Below are 16,178 nucleotides of genomic sequence, written 5' to 3'. Positions count from 1 at the left end.
AAAGCATGCTTAGAGATTCAAGACCTGCCCACTGAGGCAGTCATTATGGAGCTGGTAAATGGGCTTAGAGAAGGACCCTTCTCACAATCCATATCAAAAAGACACCCCACCTCCTTGAGTGATGTACAAGAAAGAGATGAGAAGTACATCAACATGGAGGAAAACGCCAGACTGAGCGAGTCAAGCTGGCGACCTGGACACCTCCCCTCAATAAAAGATAGGGAGAGGGAGCCAAAGAAGAAAGAAGACCTCGGTCTCGACAGACCCAGGAAACATCACTCTTATACTCCTCTAAAGGTTTCCATAGTGGACGTATACAGAGAAATTTGCAATACTGAAATGCTGCCGCCTCCCAGACCTATCAAGAATAAAAAAGGGGGGAGTCGCAGCGACTACTGCGAGTACCATAAAATATATGGTCACTCAACAAACGACTGTTATGACCTCAAGAATGTGATAGAAAAGCTGGCCAGAGAATGCCGACTTGACAGATATCTCGTGGAGAGGTCGGACAATCATGGAAAGAGAAAGCGAGATGATGCGGACAAAAGAGACCCACCACCGCAGACTCCGGAGAGACATATACATATGATCTCAGGCGGATTCGCGGGAGGGGGGCTCACCAAGTCCTCTCGCAAAAGACATCTCAAGCGAATCTACCAGGTCGGAAGTGAATCGCCTGACCTTCCTACCATCTCATTTACAAAGGAAGATGGGCAAGGAATAATCCCCGGACACGATGATCCGGTGGTGATAACCATGATCCTAGCCAACGCCCATCTCCACAGAACTCTGGTGGACCAAGGAAATTCAGCAGACATCCTTTTCAAGCCTATGTTTGATAAACTATGGCTCGACGAAAGGGAGCTGAGAGCCTACCCCGACACCTTGTATGGGCTAGGCGATACGCCAATAAAACCACTGGGTTTCCTGCCCCTCCACACTACTTTTGGAAAAGGAGAAAAATTCAAAACTCTGAATATAGACTTCATAGTCATGGACGTGGGGTCAGCATATAATGCCCTAATCGGAAGAGCTACCCTAAACCGACTAGGAGCAGTGGTATCTACCCCCCATCTCTGCATGAAATTTCTAACATCGGCGGGGATAGCAACGGTGCGTGGGGACCAGAAATTGGCAAGAAAGTGCTACAATGAAAGCCTGAACCTAAGGGGAAAAGGCAAAGAAGTCAACACCATAGAACTCGGTGGAGCAAGGGCCAAAGAAGAGTTGTGACTACAGCCAGGGGGAAGAACCGAGGAAATACAGATCGGCAAAGAAGAAGGAAAGAATACCAACATAGGAGCCAGCCTAGGGGAAACCCTGAAGCAAGGGTTGAACAAGCTCCTAAGAGACAATTCCGACCTCTTCGCCTGGAAAGCCTCCGACATGCCTGGGATAGACCCTAAACTAATGTCCCACAAGCTCTCGGTATACCTAGGATCCCGACCTGTACAACAGAAAAGGCGCAAGCTTGGCCCTGAACGAGCTCTAGTGGTGGAAGAGCAAGTACAGGCACTCCTAGAAGCCGGCTTCATCAGAGAAGTCAAATACCCAACATGGCTAGCAAATGTAGTGCTAGTCAAGAAGCAAAATGGCAAATGGAGAATGTGTGTCGACTACACCGACTTAAATAAAGCGTGTCCCAAGGACCCTTATCCACTCCCAAGTATTGATACTCTAGTAGACTCTAGCTCGGGGTATCAATACTTGTCATTCATGGATGCCTACTCGGGATATAACCAAATCCCTATGTATGAGCCAGACCAAGAGAAAACATCGTTCATCACGCCCCGAGCAAATTTCTGCTACGTGGTCATGCCATTTTGACTAAAAAATGCGGGGGCCACATACCAAAGGCTGATGAACAAGGTGTTCGCCCCCCACCTCGGGAGCTTAATGGAAGTCTACGTAGACGACATGCTAGTGAAAACTAAGGAAGAATCTGATCTCTTGACAGACCTCTCGTAAGTCTTCGACACCATAAGGCTACACGGGATGAGGTTAAATCCCGCAAAGTGTACCTTCGCAGTAGAGGCTGGAAAATTTCTAGGATTCATGCTAACACAGAGAGGGATCGAGGCAAATCCCGACAAGTGTAAAGCCATCCTTGAAATGAAGAGCCCGACTTGCTTAAGGGAGGTCCAACAATTGAACGGCCGAGTAGCAGCCCTTTCCAGGTTCTTGGCAAGATCAGCACTCAAATCCTTTCCACTGTTTTCTTTATTAAAAAAGGGATGCCAGTTCGAATGGACTCCAGAATGCGAAAGAGCATTCCAGGAGTTCAAAAAGTTCTTGAGCCAACCACCAATCTTGACCCGACCTCTAAGCGGAGAAGATCTCGTCCTATATCTGTCAATAGCAGATAAAGCTGTCACATCAGCCCTAATAAGGGAGGACGAGGTCGGACAGCGTCCAGTTTACTTCATCAGCAAAGTCCTGCAGGGCCCCGAGCTAAGGTACCACAAACTAGAGAAGTTTGCTTACTCCTTAGTAATAGCCTCACGAAGGCTACGGCCTTATTTTTAAGCACATACTATAAGAGTCCGAACGAACCAGCCCATGAAGCAAATCCTTCAGAAGACGGATGTTGCAGGGAGAATGGTTCAATGGGCAATAGAGCTCTCCGAGTTTGACTTAAAGTATGAAACTTGGACAGCGATCAAAGCCCAATGCCTTACCGACTTCATAGCAGAATACGCGGGAGATCAAGAGAAGCTAACTACATGGAAACTTTACGTAGATGGATCCTCAAACAAGACAGGAAGCGGTGCAGGCATAATACTGGCCAACGAAAGGGGAACCCAAATAGAGGTATCCCTCAAATTTGAATTCTCAGCTTCAAATAATCAAGCAGAGTATGAAGCCCTGATTGCAGGGTTGAAATTGGCAGAAGAGGTCGGTGCAACGAAAGTGATGATATACGGCAACTCTCAAGTGGTGACCTCCCAGATAAATGGAGAGTATCAGGCCAAAGACCCAAACATGAGAAGGTACTTGGAAAAAACTCTGGAACACTTAGGGCACTTCGGGGAAATCGAAGTTAAGCATATAACTCGGGATCTCAATGGCAGAGCAGATGCCTTCTCCATGTTAGCAAGCACCAAACCGGGAGGGAATAACAGAAGCCTGATCCAAGTAACTCTCCAAGAACCCTCTGTAGTAAAAGAAGAGGACAAACGAGATGTCCTAGAGGTAACTGGGCTAAACCTCGGATGGATGAATCCCTTGGTCGAATACCTAAAATTCGACATCCTCCCCAAAGAGGAAAAAGAGATTAAGAAAATCCGGAGGGAAGCACAACATTACACTCTGGTGAAAAATATCCTTTATAAAAGAGGAATATCAACACCATTGTTGAAGTGCGTACCGACCTCAAGGACCACTGAAGTACCAGAGGAGGTTCATAATGGGGTCTGCGAAAACCATCTCGAAGCCAGGTTACTAGCCAGAAAAGTAATCCGAGCTGGATTCTACTGGCCGACCTTGCAGAAAGATGCCACAGAATTTGTAAAACAGTGCCAAACATGCCAAATGCACGCAAATTTCCACGTGGCTCCCTCCGAGGAGCTAATCAGTATAAGTTCTCCATGACCCTTTGCAAAATGGGGGATGGATTTGTTAGGTCCTTTTCCCTAGGCCCCAAGACAAGTCAAATACTTGATTGTGGGAATAGACTACTTCACAAAGTAGATAGAAACAGAACCATTAGTCACCATCACAGCCCAGAGAAGTCGGAGGTTCCTCTACAAAAATATCATCACAAGGTATGGGATACCATATTCCATTACCACAGATAACGGAATCCAGTTCACCGACTCTACCTTCAAAAGCCTAGTGGCCAGTATGAAGATCAAACACCAGTTCACCTCGGTGGAACATCCACAAGCAAACGGACAAGGCAAGGCAGCCAACAAAGTCATACTGGCAGGACTAAAGAAAAGACTACAAGATGCAAAAGGAGCCTCGGCTGAGGAGCTACCACAAGTGTTATGGGCTTACCGGACGACGCCACAATCTGCCACTGGAGAAACGCCCTTCCGACTCGTCTACGGCGTAGAAGCCATGATACCAGTAGAAATCAGCGAACAAAGTCCAAGGGTGATTCTCCACGATGAGATCGGAAACATACAGGGGCATAAAGAGGAGCTCGAACTGCTCCCCAAAGTCCGAGAGCAAGCCCAGATAAGAGAAGTAGCGTTGAAACAAATGATGACTACCAGGTACAACAAAAAAGTCATTCGAAGAAGCTTCACCCCAAACGACTTGGTATTGATCAGAAACGACATTGGAGTCAACAAATCGGGGGAAGGAAAACTCGCTGCTAATTGGAAGGGACCATACAAAATTAGTGAGGTCTTAGGAAAAGGTCATTATAAGGGACCAAGTAGGGAGGCATTTCGTCAGGCAGCTGTCAACACGCTCGAGTGCCGTCTTTTCTACATCCCATCATTCAAGATCTACCACAGTGTGGCCGGCCTCTATGACTACGGCCCTCCCGGATGCACTGTCAAGTCCAATGTTCTCGCCTTCTGGTACCAGGTATCCACAATTTGTTCAATAACTGATTTAATTTAATTGAAAACTTAGGGCTTTCAAATTTCGGTTTTGGTTATGGAATTTGCATGTTGTGTATTGTAGAAGGAATTGAGTGAGACTTGAGTTATTTCACTTATTTGAGGTTGCTGATTGACACATGCATGTGGTTACAAAGTTAATCGGTATGGCTATGATATTAGCTTTGTTACTTGAGCTTTCAGATGATTAAGTTCTCGCACGCTTAAAATAGAAATAGAAATGGATGTGCTTATGGTTTCATTGTTAAGTTGAGAGGTTTATGTTTTGTGTTGTGTTGTTTTACTTTGTATTTGGCAGTATTTTGTTCTTGAGGAGAATATGTTGGAAGTTGACTGCCCCTGCGTGACACCTGAGGTTGTCCTCAAGGCTTCAGGTCATGTGGATAAGTTTACGGACCTCATGGTTAAGGATGAGAAGATGGGAACATGTTACCGTGCCGACCACTTGCTCAAGGACTTTTGCAATGAGAAGCTGCAGAAGGACCTCACGATGTCATCCGAGAAAGCTGTGGAGCTTAAACATGTCTTAGCAACCTTGGATGATCTCTCTGCTGAAGCACTTGGTGCTAAGATTAAGGAGTATAGAATTTTAGCTCCTGAAACCAAAAATACACTATCTGACCTTTATCCATTCAATTTGATGTTCCAGACATCTATTGGTCCATCTGGCTTGAGTCCTGGGTAAGTAAATTTCCCGTCAAAGCATGTGCTATTTTCTACAAATTTACTATAGTGAAGACATTTATCTCTTGATCAAATGTGGCAGCTATATGTGTCTTGAAACTGCACAAGGAATATTTGTGAATTTCAAAGATTTGTACTATTACAATGGAAACAAACTCCCATTTGCTGCAGCCCAAATCGGGCAGGCATTCAGAAATGAGGTTGGTAATTGTTGCCTTGTTTTTGCTTTACAAACGCCTAGATGTTTCTCTTTGAATTTGTTACATTATTCTTTAATGTGATGACAGGTTTATAACCTTTTCTTATTCTTGATTATTGTCTATGTGTAGATGTGTAGATATCTCCCCGACAAGGCCTTCTTAGAGTCTGTGAATTTACATTGGCAGAAACTGAGCACTTTGTTGATCCAGAAGATAAATCTCATCCAAAGTACAAAGAGGTTGCTAAATTGAAATTTTTAATGTTCCTAAGGGAAGAACAAATGTCTGGTCAATCCGCAAAGAGAATTCGCCTCGGTGAAGCTGTGTCAAAGGTCAGTTTGAGCTATGATGAGTTCAAGCTTTCTAGTTTTCTTCTGTCTTGATTTTCAGTCATCTTCTATTATGTTTTATGATTCTTTTTTCCAATTCTTTATTATTATTATTATTATTATTATTATTATTATTATTATTATTATTATTATTATTATTATTATCAGGGAATTGTCAACAATGAGACTCTTGGTTATTTCATCGGTAGAGTATATCTTTTCTTGACACATCTTGGTATAGACAAAGACCGATTACGATTTAGGCAACACCTTGCTAATGAAATGGCCCATTATGTTGCTGACTGCTGGGATGCTGAGATTGAGTGTTCCTACGGTTGGATTGAGTGTGTTGGCATTGTAGATAGGTTTGCATATGATTTGCATGCTCACTCGGTAATGACCATTAAGTAACATTCTCTGGGTGATATCATTATTAAACTAAGATACAGTTCTAATAGATTAATAGGATGGCAACTTTGGTGGTTGGTACAATTCAAATTGTGTATGTTAACTACAAGATTAAGGAAATTTGATGTGTATACTATAACTATAATTCATGTGCTTTTGTTGACGTTGGCATATTGTTGAGTAAAATACATTTTTGTCATTGAAAAAGTCATTTTCCCCCTTTGTTTTACCATTACACGATAAACTGTTTGATCTATCACTTATTCTACTCTTGAAGTTTCGTTTTTGACTTTCTAGTGCTTACTGTGCATTTAATTAATAAAGCAGAACTTTCAACTTTGAAACAACTTACATGGGGCTTTAATGATCGCAAAAAGCTGGAAGGGCAGTAAGTTTAGAAGTGGCTATACTTAACGGGTCATACTGTATACTATATTTTATCCTTTGTTGTAATATCATGATCACTAAATAAATCTTTTAGCATATTATTATACGCCTGTGGTTTGTTTTTGTTTCATTCTCATTGATATTTTAGGATAAAAGTGGGATTCCATTGGTGGCTCATGAAAAATTTTCAGAGCCTAAGGAAGTGGAGGTACGTTTTAACATTAATAGTGTTTGATTGATGTTAGTTGTTTGTAGTAGATAGCTTTAATTTGAATTTTCTTCTCAATTTCCCAATGCCTTTCATTATTGCTTACCAAGTGTTTGATAAAATGTCAATTGTAGTTATGGAGTAGATTTTCACTCTTGGCTTGAGGGTTGGGTAATTGGAGATACTTGAATTGTCAAAGTCCTTTGTTGATTGACAATTGGAAATTGCTAGTCAATTTGAATGCTACTAAAGCTAGTCTTTCCTTAGGATTTGACTAGAACTTGTGGACTCAAATTGATTATCTTCACTTGACTTTCCTTCATAGTTAGAGGTTAACTAAGTGGAGCAATAGCCAATTATTGTCACAATTGATGGAGGCAATGATGAGAGAAATTCCAATTCTTACCCCTAGCCAAGGATTTTACATTGATTGATTGTCATTCATCCTTATTAGTTTAATTTCTTGGTTTCCTTATTCCAATTGTTAGTTTCTCATTGTTTTAATTTATACTCATTTTTTACTTTTCTTGTATTCAACTCTAAAATACCAAGAGAACTCCTAACCAATAATGTGCATCTTAGGGCAACTCCTAGGGAGAATGACTCAGAATTCTACTCCCAGTTTTTAATTTTGAATTGTAGTGATACATTTTCTAAATTTGGTGCGAGATAGCTTGTTGGTTTAGACTATACTCACGACGGAATTTATTGGTAAAATTCTAGACCGACAAAATATCGCACATCAGCAGCCCATCCTCCATAGCCTGCTCAACAACTTTAAGCCGTCCACAAGCAAGCTTGGCTTAATTTCATGGTACCATCATAGTCGCTACTTAATATTAGACTTATTAGCCTTTTTATCTTTTCGGCAATCATTACAGGTATCCTTTAGTAATTGCCACAGTTGCTAGAAAATAAATGGTTAACTTAAAAACTGTTCGTACTTGGAATAGCAATGTACCAGTAAAGTGGTCTGATACATGTGAAATTTTTCCATCCAAATAATGAATTAAGTATATGAAAGACGGCGATGTACATAGAAATTCTTCATGTGAGGATGTTAACATGTAGAACACAGTGAGAGCTGCCCTGCTGCTCTATTAACCCAAGAAAAAAGGTTTGAAATGTTGTTTCTGACCTCTGGTTGTATGGTTGTCAGCGTGGCTTATGAAGTATGAACGGCTTGTGTTTCAGCTAGCTATTTAGTGGAGAATGTCTTAGCATTAATTGCCTAGGTTTGTGTGGATTGGGCCAAAGTAATGGAGTTCTTCTTTAACATTGGAGTATAAATTTTTTTGTGGCCTAAAAAATTAGTTAAGGTTGTCTTATATCACCTAAAAATATAAAGAGAGTTGATAATAATACAAAAAAGGGTTAAATTTATCATATTGATGTAGGTTTATTCAATTAATTTATTTTAATGAGTTGTGCTAGGAATATTTTAATTGAGATCACTGTTACAATAGGTTTTTGAAGGATGTTATTTATGGAAGATTAAACATAGGTTACTATGAGATAATTAGAAAAGGACAAAAAAATTTTAAAAAATTATATTTAGTATTTATTTCAATTTTATTCAATAGAGTTTTTTTAATTCAACTTTTAAAACCAACTAATTAAGTTGTAACTCTTTATTAGATATATATACAATTTAAATATGAATGATCAAACTTAAATAGAATTTGTTATTTTTTTTAAATTGTTTAAAACTAGAAATAACATGTTTATTTATTGATATTTCTTTTGTTAAAGTTAACTTTTATTTTGACAATATTATATAGTTGAAAGAATTCTTTACTTTGATTTTGTAATTATATGAAAGATAAATTTATTTTAATGATTATTTATTAGTATATATAGAAAAAAAACGATTATGCATCTTTAAAGAAAAGAGATTGGCAAAATAAAAAAATGGTGTTCTAATCAAATTTAAATTAAGATAACAAATTCACATGTTATAAAAATTATAAATATAATAGTGATTTATATCTTATTTTTTCACATTAAAATATTTTATTTCTTAAAACCAAGAAACTTGATTATATTGACAATAAAAGATTATTTTATATTTTTTTAAATATAAAATAACAAATAAAGAAATTTCAAATAATATTTTATTTTTTTAGATTATGTTCTTTAAAATTAAAGTATTAGTTAAATAATTTGAAATTTGATTATATTTTATAATAATAAAAATTTCTATTATAATATACGTATAGTATTTGTTCGCAGCAGTTAAAAATTTTTGAATCCCTCACTGTGTGTAAGCCAATATCATAAACAATTGGAAAAAAATGGTTAGTTGGAGATATTAAGGCGAAAAAATGGTTATCTTTTTTGAATACTTATTTTTTGTGTTTGGTTATTTTTTCCTCTTTTGGAGACAGATGTAATTTCACATCTTAAATTCGTGTTCACGTGAAACAAAAAGTTGCATTTTGTGTAATTAGAAAATTAGGTTCGGCAATTAGTTGATTGAAATTATTTTTTTTCTACCAACTCTGCTTTTTTATTTTTATTTTTGTAGTCTCTTTATTACTCAGATCTTTCGTATATATAATTATATTTTTAATAGAATTTTCATTTTTTTATATGAGTTCTCTTTTATTCTATTTTTTATTGTATTTTAATTATGTTTTGTGTAAGATATTTTTGTTTTTTGTTTGGCTCTATTAAAATTTATAAGTATAATTGTTGTATACTATGTTTATTATTGTAATTTTGTTATAACATGAATCATTGATCCCACTAAAAAAGATAAAATAAGTAAAAAATTAACTATACGAAGAATAGAGTTATAAATAAAAGAAATTTACAATCTAAAATAAAATTAAATAAAATAGTAGTGAGAGTAAATGAAAAATTATGAATAATATAATTTAATAAAATATATTTTGATATATTATTTATATATGATTTTTGTTTCTGATATAAAGTATATTTTGTCATTCTGTATATGTTATTTTTAATTTAATAAATAAATATTAATTTTTATTATAAAATTGATGAATAAAATTTATTTAAATATCTAAATTAAAATAATAAGATAAAATAAAATAATTATTTAAATTAATTTTTTTAGTTTTCTTTTATCTAAAATGAATTTTGAATAATATAATCCAAACAATGTTTAGCTGATTACAATCGATGTTAATATAAAAATTATCAAACATAAATTACATTAATACCAATTCAATTTGAATGAAATTCAATTTTACAAAATTAATTTTACGTAAGTTTTCATTTACAAACTTCAATCTAAAAGTGGTTGTATTTTTACCAATATTAAACACGGAGTAACATGTTAAGCAAGGAGTAATTTAGATTCTTTTGATTATAATTAATTTAAGGCAAACAGAAAGACTGATTATTACTTAGGCATGGTTTAGTAAAATCTTTACTTTTCGAAAGTAGCTCATGGAAGTTATCTTTTACAATCTTTTTTATTCTCTTTTGCGTTTCTGTATTGATTGTTTATGACTTTTCTGCTCTTCTTTGACTTTGAATAGATTCATACAATTGATTAATTTTTGTGTTGTTTGTGTATGTATTTATACAATTGATTGGTTGATCTGAATCTGAATTTTTAGTATGTGGCTTGAAGATTAAGAGTATTTTCCTGTTGAAATATCTGATTATCGCAAGGGCAATTTAGTCGTTTTATTTATTTTAGTATCTGTTTTTATTTTGAACTAATCTTTTACACTTTTATATTAAACACAATATTGAGATTTATTTTAATCTCTGTCTTCCAGATTCAGTCTCTCTTCCAAATGTTACCTTAATTTACCAAACACCTACCTCTAAATGGTTTTACCTAACGAAGTGTTAGTATTGTTAGATTATGCTTTGGTATGAATGTTTGGCTAAAACATGATTACTTCACACTTTGTCAGTATTTTATTAGGCTAATGTTAGATTTAAGATGGTAGTAAGCTGTGAAGTTTGACATGATTACATCAATTTAGCGTGCCAAAAGCTTATGTTGAAGATAAACGCTTTTTTATTTTTAGTATCAGAGAAGAAGGTGTGTTTTTTTTGTATTATGGAAATAAGGAGTGTATCACAAAATTATGGAAGTGAAGTAAAAGAAATAAAAGAGTCAGATTTAAAAAGCAAAAATTTAAGGGTCAGATTTCACAAATTTGAGAGTCAAATTTGTGTTTAATTCTATTTTTTTTGAATCTTAAATTTGAGAATTAGATTTGTGTATTTGACAAATTTTATTATCAAGTTGGACCCTCTAATTTCTTATTTCAACAATAAAATAAATACTCATTTTATCCACACCAATGAATAACATAATATATTTTTCAGTTTCAAAAACAAAATCAACGATAAAGCGCGTAGGAATAATTCAATAATATGTATGCTAAGTTGAGTGGAACATTTGTCAAAAAAAATCTTAATCGGATAGATAAGCATTATATTTTTACATAGTTAATTAAAAATGTCAATATATTTTATAGTGATATTTTATTTTATTATAATTTAATATTAGTATTGTTAATTTAAACAGTATTGTTATTATTATTGTTAATTTAAATATTATTATTATTTTTATTCATAACTATTATATTCACTATTAGCATTATTATAATTATTACCTACTTTTAATATTATTATTATTGTTATTATTGTTGTTGTTGTTGTCCATTGCCTGCGCCAGGTGAAAAATCGCAAACTTTGCGAGCGCGGAAAATTAGTGTGTATTTCTATTTCGCTAGCACAAATATAAGAAGGTAGACAATATGAAGTTGAGTTTTGTTTTTGAATTATAAAAATAAATTCTAAATTTTTGGAAATTAAATTCAAATACATTTAGGTATAATATTTATATTTTTAAATAAAATAAGATTATATAGAATTTATTTTTTACATAAATTTCACTAACTTTTGTCTTTTGTCGATTGATATGTTATTTTTTGTTTTTTTTTCAAATGGTGTTTTATCTTTAGTTTATCTTGACATCAGTTTCTTTATTTTGCCAAAAGAAAATGTTGCACAAACTAAGAAAACTCATAATTCAGTATTATTTCATTTGGATTTATCTTTATACCTGGATTGTAGTACAGACACGTCAACATAGATGTGGTCAATGCAGGTGTGAAGAGCAGTCGACGACGAAAATTACCATTATTGACTGGGTTAACGCCAAAAGCAACCTCCCTATTGTAGGAGGGCAGGTAGCAAATCTTGGGCAAATTTCATCTGCTGCATAAATGGCATGATGTGTCCCTCAAGAATAGGATAATCATTAAATGTAGAGAGGAGTTATATAAGGCAACATTGGCAACCCAATTTTCAATCTGCCCGACCTCGTCGATAGCGGGAATGAAATCCCGCTTTTCATGGGAAGAGAGGAAATGATATTTGTCGGGTCTAGTGGGCACAGAGCAAAGTATAGCGGTTGCAGATCGGATCACAGTCATCACACCCTATTTGTGGGCCATGCTATGCCGTACACGTCTTGTCCGAAAAAGAAAATGCTTTACATGGTGCACGGAGCAAAACTTACTTATATAAAGATCCCACATTGCACCTCCACATTCGCATACTTCATATCTTCTCCTCATTCTCTAGTTTCTAACTTCTGATGCTGTGTTTCTGACTATGTCATCAGTAATGGAAGATGAACAAGTTGTGTAAACCGATTATCAGCTTTCAGAAGAAAAAAATGGGTACCTTCTCTAACCAAATAGGGATTCTTACTTAGCGCTCCCACTCCCAGCAAAATGCAAATGTTTATTCCGAACTAAAATTCTCTTTCTTTTCTTTAAGCTGGTTCCCTCAACTCAGTGCCTGACCAATGCACAATCATCCCCCAACGTTGGAAGCATCGACGTCAACCCAGAGTTACCAGTCAATGCGGTGAGAATCGTAAACCCTTGGAAACCCGTACTGATTTATTGTTTTTGTAGAAGATGTTGTTTCAGTAATGGATCTAAGACATTTTATGTGTGATTTGTTTAACATAGCAATCATTTGAGGGAGTTACAACTACTAGTGAGGGTCAATAGGGCAGAGCCGGTGTCATCTCCGACGTTCTCTAGAGCATCTGGGCTGCAGTTGAGGTTCATGCCCTACTCCATTGTTTGATTACTTGTTTTAATAAGGTCAATGGGGTTTGGGTAAAACAAAATATAAATGGTGATTATCCATAAAGTGTACATGGGGGTGGCATAAAGTTTTGGACTTTAGGATAAATTTTGGTCAACACTTGGGTCCCAATACATGTAGTGTACATGATATGGGAGTCTGACCTTGAAGGGCCCGTTTTAAGTGAAACTAAATTTTTATGAAAGCCAACCCAAGGAAGTCTTCATGAAGTATTGGTGTCTTCTGTGAACATGTTCACTCTCAAATACATATGTCTTCTTCGTGCCTTGTACCATTAAAATTAGTGGAACCCATTAAGAAAAAGGTTTTTTTTGCGTGCAGAGGATCGAATCTAGATCACTTACTCTGGAGGCAAACCTGGGTGAACTTCAGCGTTTGGTGAAGGTGCGAAACTCAAGCGGTGTGACCCCGTTGATTGTGACTTCAGGAACCACCACTGTTGTCATAGGCTTTGCGGGAAACAATCACGGTGTTGGACAACTACATGCCTACCCTGACAAGGGAACCACTGCCACAATAGGTCAAAGGGATAAGAAAAACTAAACCTACATTCACCTTACCAATGTAGCTGACAAAGGGAAGGGTATTATTGAAAACGATTCCGGGTACATATGGAATGTGATAATCCTCAACTCCCCTGGTTATAATGATGACATTGTCATTGATGAGAACCTCTCTACCCCACCTCCGATTGTTGGTGGTAGGTGCATGGGGCTGCAATCTGGGACTATGATGCATTAAAAAGTTGGCACACCTAAGCTGAGCCTCGGTGGGAACATATCGCCCCCTACACCGAGTAATGGTCGACTGATAAGGTGTACACATATAACTCCCAAGTTTTCTCCATGTCTTCCAGTTGTCTCACATAATTTTGAATACGATACCTCTAGCACTTGATTTAAGCTAATTTATTAGCAGATCATGCAGGCATTTAATGACTTTTCAGGTTTTGAACAACTTGATTGTACAAGTGTCGTCTGTGAGGTGTTCTCGCATTCAGCTACACCCTTGCATGCAAACAAGATACCTAAAGTGGAGCAGGCAGTTTCTTTCTCAGACTAGCCCCATCATCTGATAGCTACCGTGGAAGCTACAAATCCAATCCAACCAGAGTCGGCGGAAAAATTCGATAACTTGACCGAGTCAGGGCAGGAGAGGGGTCAGGCATCTTAGACTCATCTCAAGGCTTGAGTCCCCTATCTTTTTCATACCCATGGTAAAATAAAATAAAATGTGCATACCTTAATAACATAGGTGTAAGTATGGTCTATGATTCGTTGTAATTTTTCTGTTGATTGTAGAACCATGAGATGGTCTTTGACCCAACTGCTGATATGGATCTAACTTACGACGAATGCCGCATCGCTACTTACGTCTATGCCAAAATAGATGATCTTGAGTAAGTTCCTCCAAAATTTTCTATTATTTCAATTCTCTGATTGCCAGCCTATAAAGCCAAACCCGTTATGAGTAATATAATTAACTCCATTATGCTACAGTGAGGTATTCGTCAAATTTTATGAGTTGGAGGTCGCTAGGGGCATGTTCCATTCTTTTAACCCAAAATTTGTTCCACACTCTGATGTAAGTGATTCCAGCTAAATAGAAACAACATGCTTATTTAGGTACTTTGTTGGTGATGACTAGTATCTTGTTGTTGGTTAATGGCTTCCTCATATTTTCTATGGCAGATTGTGAACATTGTTGTTGTGTTTGCTTCTCTGAGAGCATCAAGAGACACTCTCATTCGCTTTTGGTTCCTCCCAAGTCCCTTCACCGTTGATGTCATTCAGTTGAGGCTCATTGATGTCATAGTAAAAAAATACTTGTGTCGTTGGATGCCTACCACAACTAAGTTGGAGAAGGTATAACTTAAAGAACTTTGCTTTCACATTTGGATTCTGTAATGTTAGGGTGGTATGAGAATGTGGTAATTCTTCATTTTGTGTACATGGCAGGTGATAATCATCATATGTGAACCTAATCATTCATGGTACATCATGGTGGTCCACGTAAAACAAGGCAAGGTTTACTCGTTGGATATTACCAAAACCGATGAAAACATAGAGCGTAGAGAGCGCAACATGCGCACAATCATGAGTGCCATGCCCTTTCCCATAGTTTTCTAATGACCTTGTGATTTCCATGTGGTGTATAACTACTTTGCTAAGCAAGCTACTGTGGGACTGTGTTTTATGTAGATGATAACCTTATCACAAATTTTCAAGTAAGAGCAGAATGCTGGCAGTTTCAAAGAGGTCTCGCTGGATCCTACAATTTGGGGACCCATTAATTATCCCAATGGAGTGCCCAGCCTACTGGATAGGTGCTTTAATGATTTTTTGAGTGATTGAGTATTACATGTAATGATATTATTGCCAAACTAGTAATTTGTCTACTATTGAGGCTCTAACAAGTTGTGAAATTCTAAGCCAGAAACGATTCCGTTGTGTGGTGCCTTTACTGGCTGTTGAATGACGGGTTACTTGACCCTAGGAGGCTTGGTGTTATGATGAGCGAAAAGGTGAGAATGAAAACTACAACAAGTATCATCTTGTCTTACTGGAACCAGAAGAAGCAGGCTGTGGATCAGGAGGTAGAGAAGTTGTGGCGCATTCTCATGCACGCTCATGACTAGACTCCATGGTCATAGACGCATGCAACATGGCCTTCCCGTATGTGCATGTGTTGCGAACGATTATAATGGTTTGTAAAATATGTTAGTAAGGTATGCTATGTATATAGCCAAGAACTGTAGCTGATCTTAATTGGGTGGTAAAGTGTGGAAATGAGTGGTCCCTCCACTATGGCAGGAGCACCCATATCAACACATTACCCTTTTGCAATGACGGTGGATAAAACCAAATCCTTTTGATTATATTACTTATGTCTGGTGTCTATGCTAAGTTAGGGTGGTATTTACAATATCAAGCATGGGTGTCATTGTGACTATGTTTATGTAAGTTATGTGTGTAAGTTAAGAACGATGTGATGAACTCTATGTTGACGTAATGCCTATCTTTATATTACATCCATAAGAATATTGTCTCATGTATAACTTATGCAAAATGGACTTCAATCTAGTTTGATCCCTTATGTCTGGTTACATTTGTTCCTGTCATTTCTATGGGTGCCCACGCATTAACATGATGTTGAAAGACACACATGTCTCCTAGTTTTGTATCCTAGCATGGCTGTTCTTTTGTTATCCACGAAGAAGGCATCAATATTTCATTCAAAAGTGCTTAATAGATTACGGTCTTCC

At 36.8% G+C, this 16,178-nt stretch overlaps 2 protein-coding genes across 6 annotated transcripts; both read left to right on the top strand.

Annotated features, from left to right (window-relative positions):
* Positions 1 to 4,001: 4,001 nt before the first annotated feature.
* Positions 4,002 to 7,836, top strand: LOC140172927 (glycine--tRNA ligase, mitochondrial 1-like). The gene is made up of 7 exons (XM_072204553.1): positions 4,002 to 4,542; positions 4,876 to 5,258; positions 5,344 to 5,461; positions 5,599 to 5,793; positions 5,959 to 6,183; positions 6,734 to 6,793; positions 7,517 to 7,836. The coding sequence occupies exons 1-7, from the start codon at positions 4,066 to 4,068 to the stop codon at positions 7,598 to 7,600; spliced, it is 1,542 nt and encodes a 513-aa protein (XP_072060654.1). The 5' UTR covers positions 4,002 to 4,065; the 3' UTR covers positions 7,601 to 7,836.
* Positions 7,837 to 11,897: 4,061 nt separating this feature from the next.
* LOC112715045 (uncharacterized) lies at positions 11,898 to 15,964 on the top strand. 5 transcript variants are annotated; one of them, XM_072204557.1, is made up of 10 exons: positions 12,029 to 12,291; positions 12,417 to 12,474; positions 12,575 to 12,664; positions 12,772 to 12,867; positions 13,235 to 13,728; positions 13,841 to 14,129; positions 14,215 to 14,312; positions 14,413 to 14,497; positions 14,605 to 14,778; positions 14,872 to 15,964. In XM_072204557.1, the coding sequence occupies exons 6-10, from the start codon at positions 14,127 to 14,129 to the stop codon at positions 15,040 to 15,042; spliced, it is 531 nt and encodes a 176-aa protein (XP_072060658.1). In that variant the 5' UTR covers positions 12,029 to 12,291; positions 12,417 to 12,474; positions 12,575 to 12,664; positions 12,772 to 12,867; positions 13,235 to 13,728; positions 13,841 to 14,126; the 3' UTR covers positions 15,043 to 15,964. The 5 variants fall into 5 exon arrangements, with proteins under 5 accessions (XP_072060655.1, XP_072060656.1, XP_072060658.1 ...); XM_072204556.1 differs by having other exon boundaries at positions 12,171 to 12,291; positions 13,832 to 14,129; XM_072204554.1 differs by having other exon boundaries at positions 11,898 to 12,474; positions 13,832 to 14,129.
* The last annotated feature ends 214 nt before the right edge of the window (positions 15,965 to 16,178 follow it).

Source organism: Arachis hypogaea, chromosome 10 (genome assembly GCF_003086295.3).
Source record: "Arachis hypogaea cultivar Tifrunner chromosome 10, arahy.Tifrunner.gnm2.J5K5, whole genome shotgun sequence".
Taxonomy (NCBI): domain Eukaryota; kingdom Viridiplantae; phylum Streptophyta; class Magnoliopsida; order Fabales; family Fabaceae; genus Arachis; species Arachis hypogaea.
The sequence above is the reverse complement of the archived record's forward strand: the minus strand, read 5'-3'. Positions and strand labels throughout refer to the sequence as shown.

Excerpts from the sequence above, each read along its gene's own strand:
- LOC140172927 (XM_072204553.1), top strand. The coding sequence starts at position 4,066 with ATGATACCAGTAGAAATCAGCGAACAAAGTCCAAGGGTGATTCTCCAC. Across the intron at positions 5,794-5,958 it reads TCGGTGAAGCTGTGTCAAAG|GGAATTGTCAACAATGAGAC; the intron begins GTCAGTTTGAGC and ends TATTATTATCAG. Across the intron at positions 6,184-6,733 it reads ATGATTTGCATGCTCACTCG|GATAAAAGTGGGATTCCATT; the intron begins GTAATGACCATT and ends TTGATATTTTAG.
- LOC112715045 (XM_072204555.1), top strand. Across the intron at positions 14,313-14,412 it reads GCCAAAATAGATGATCTTGA|TGAGGTATTCGTCAAATTTT; the intron begins GTAAGTTCCTCC and ends ATTATGCTACAG. Across the intron at positions 14,779-14,871 it reads CCACAACTAAGTTGGAGAAG|GTGATAATCATCATATGTGA; the intron begins GTATAACTTAAA and ends TGTACATGGCAG.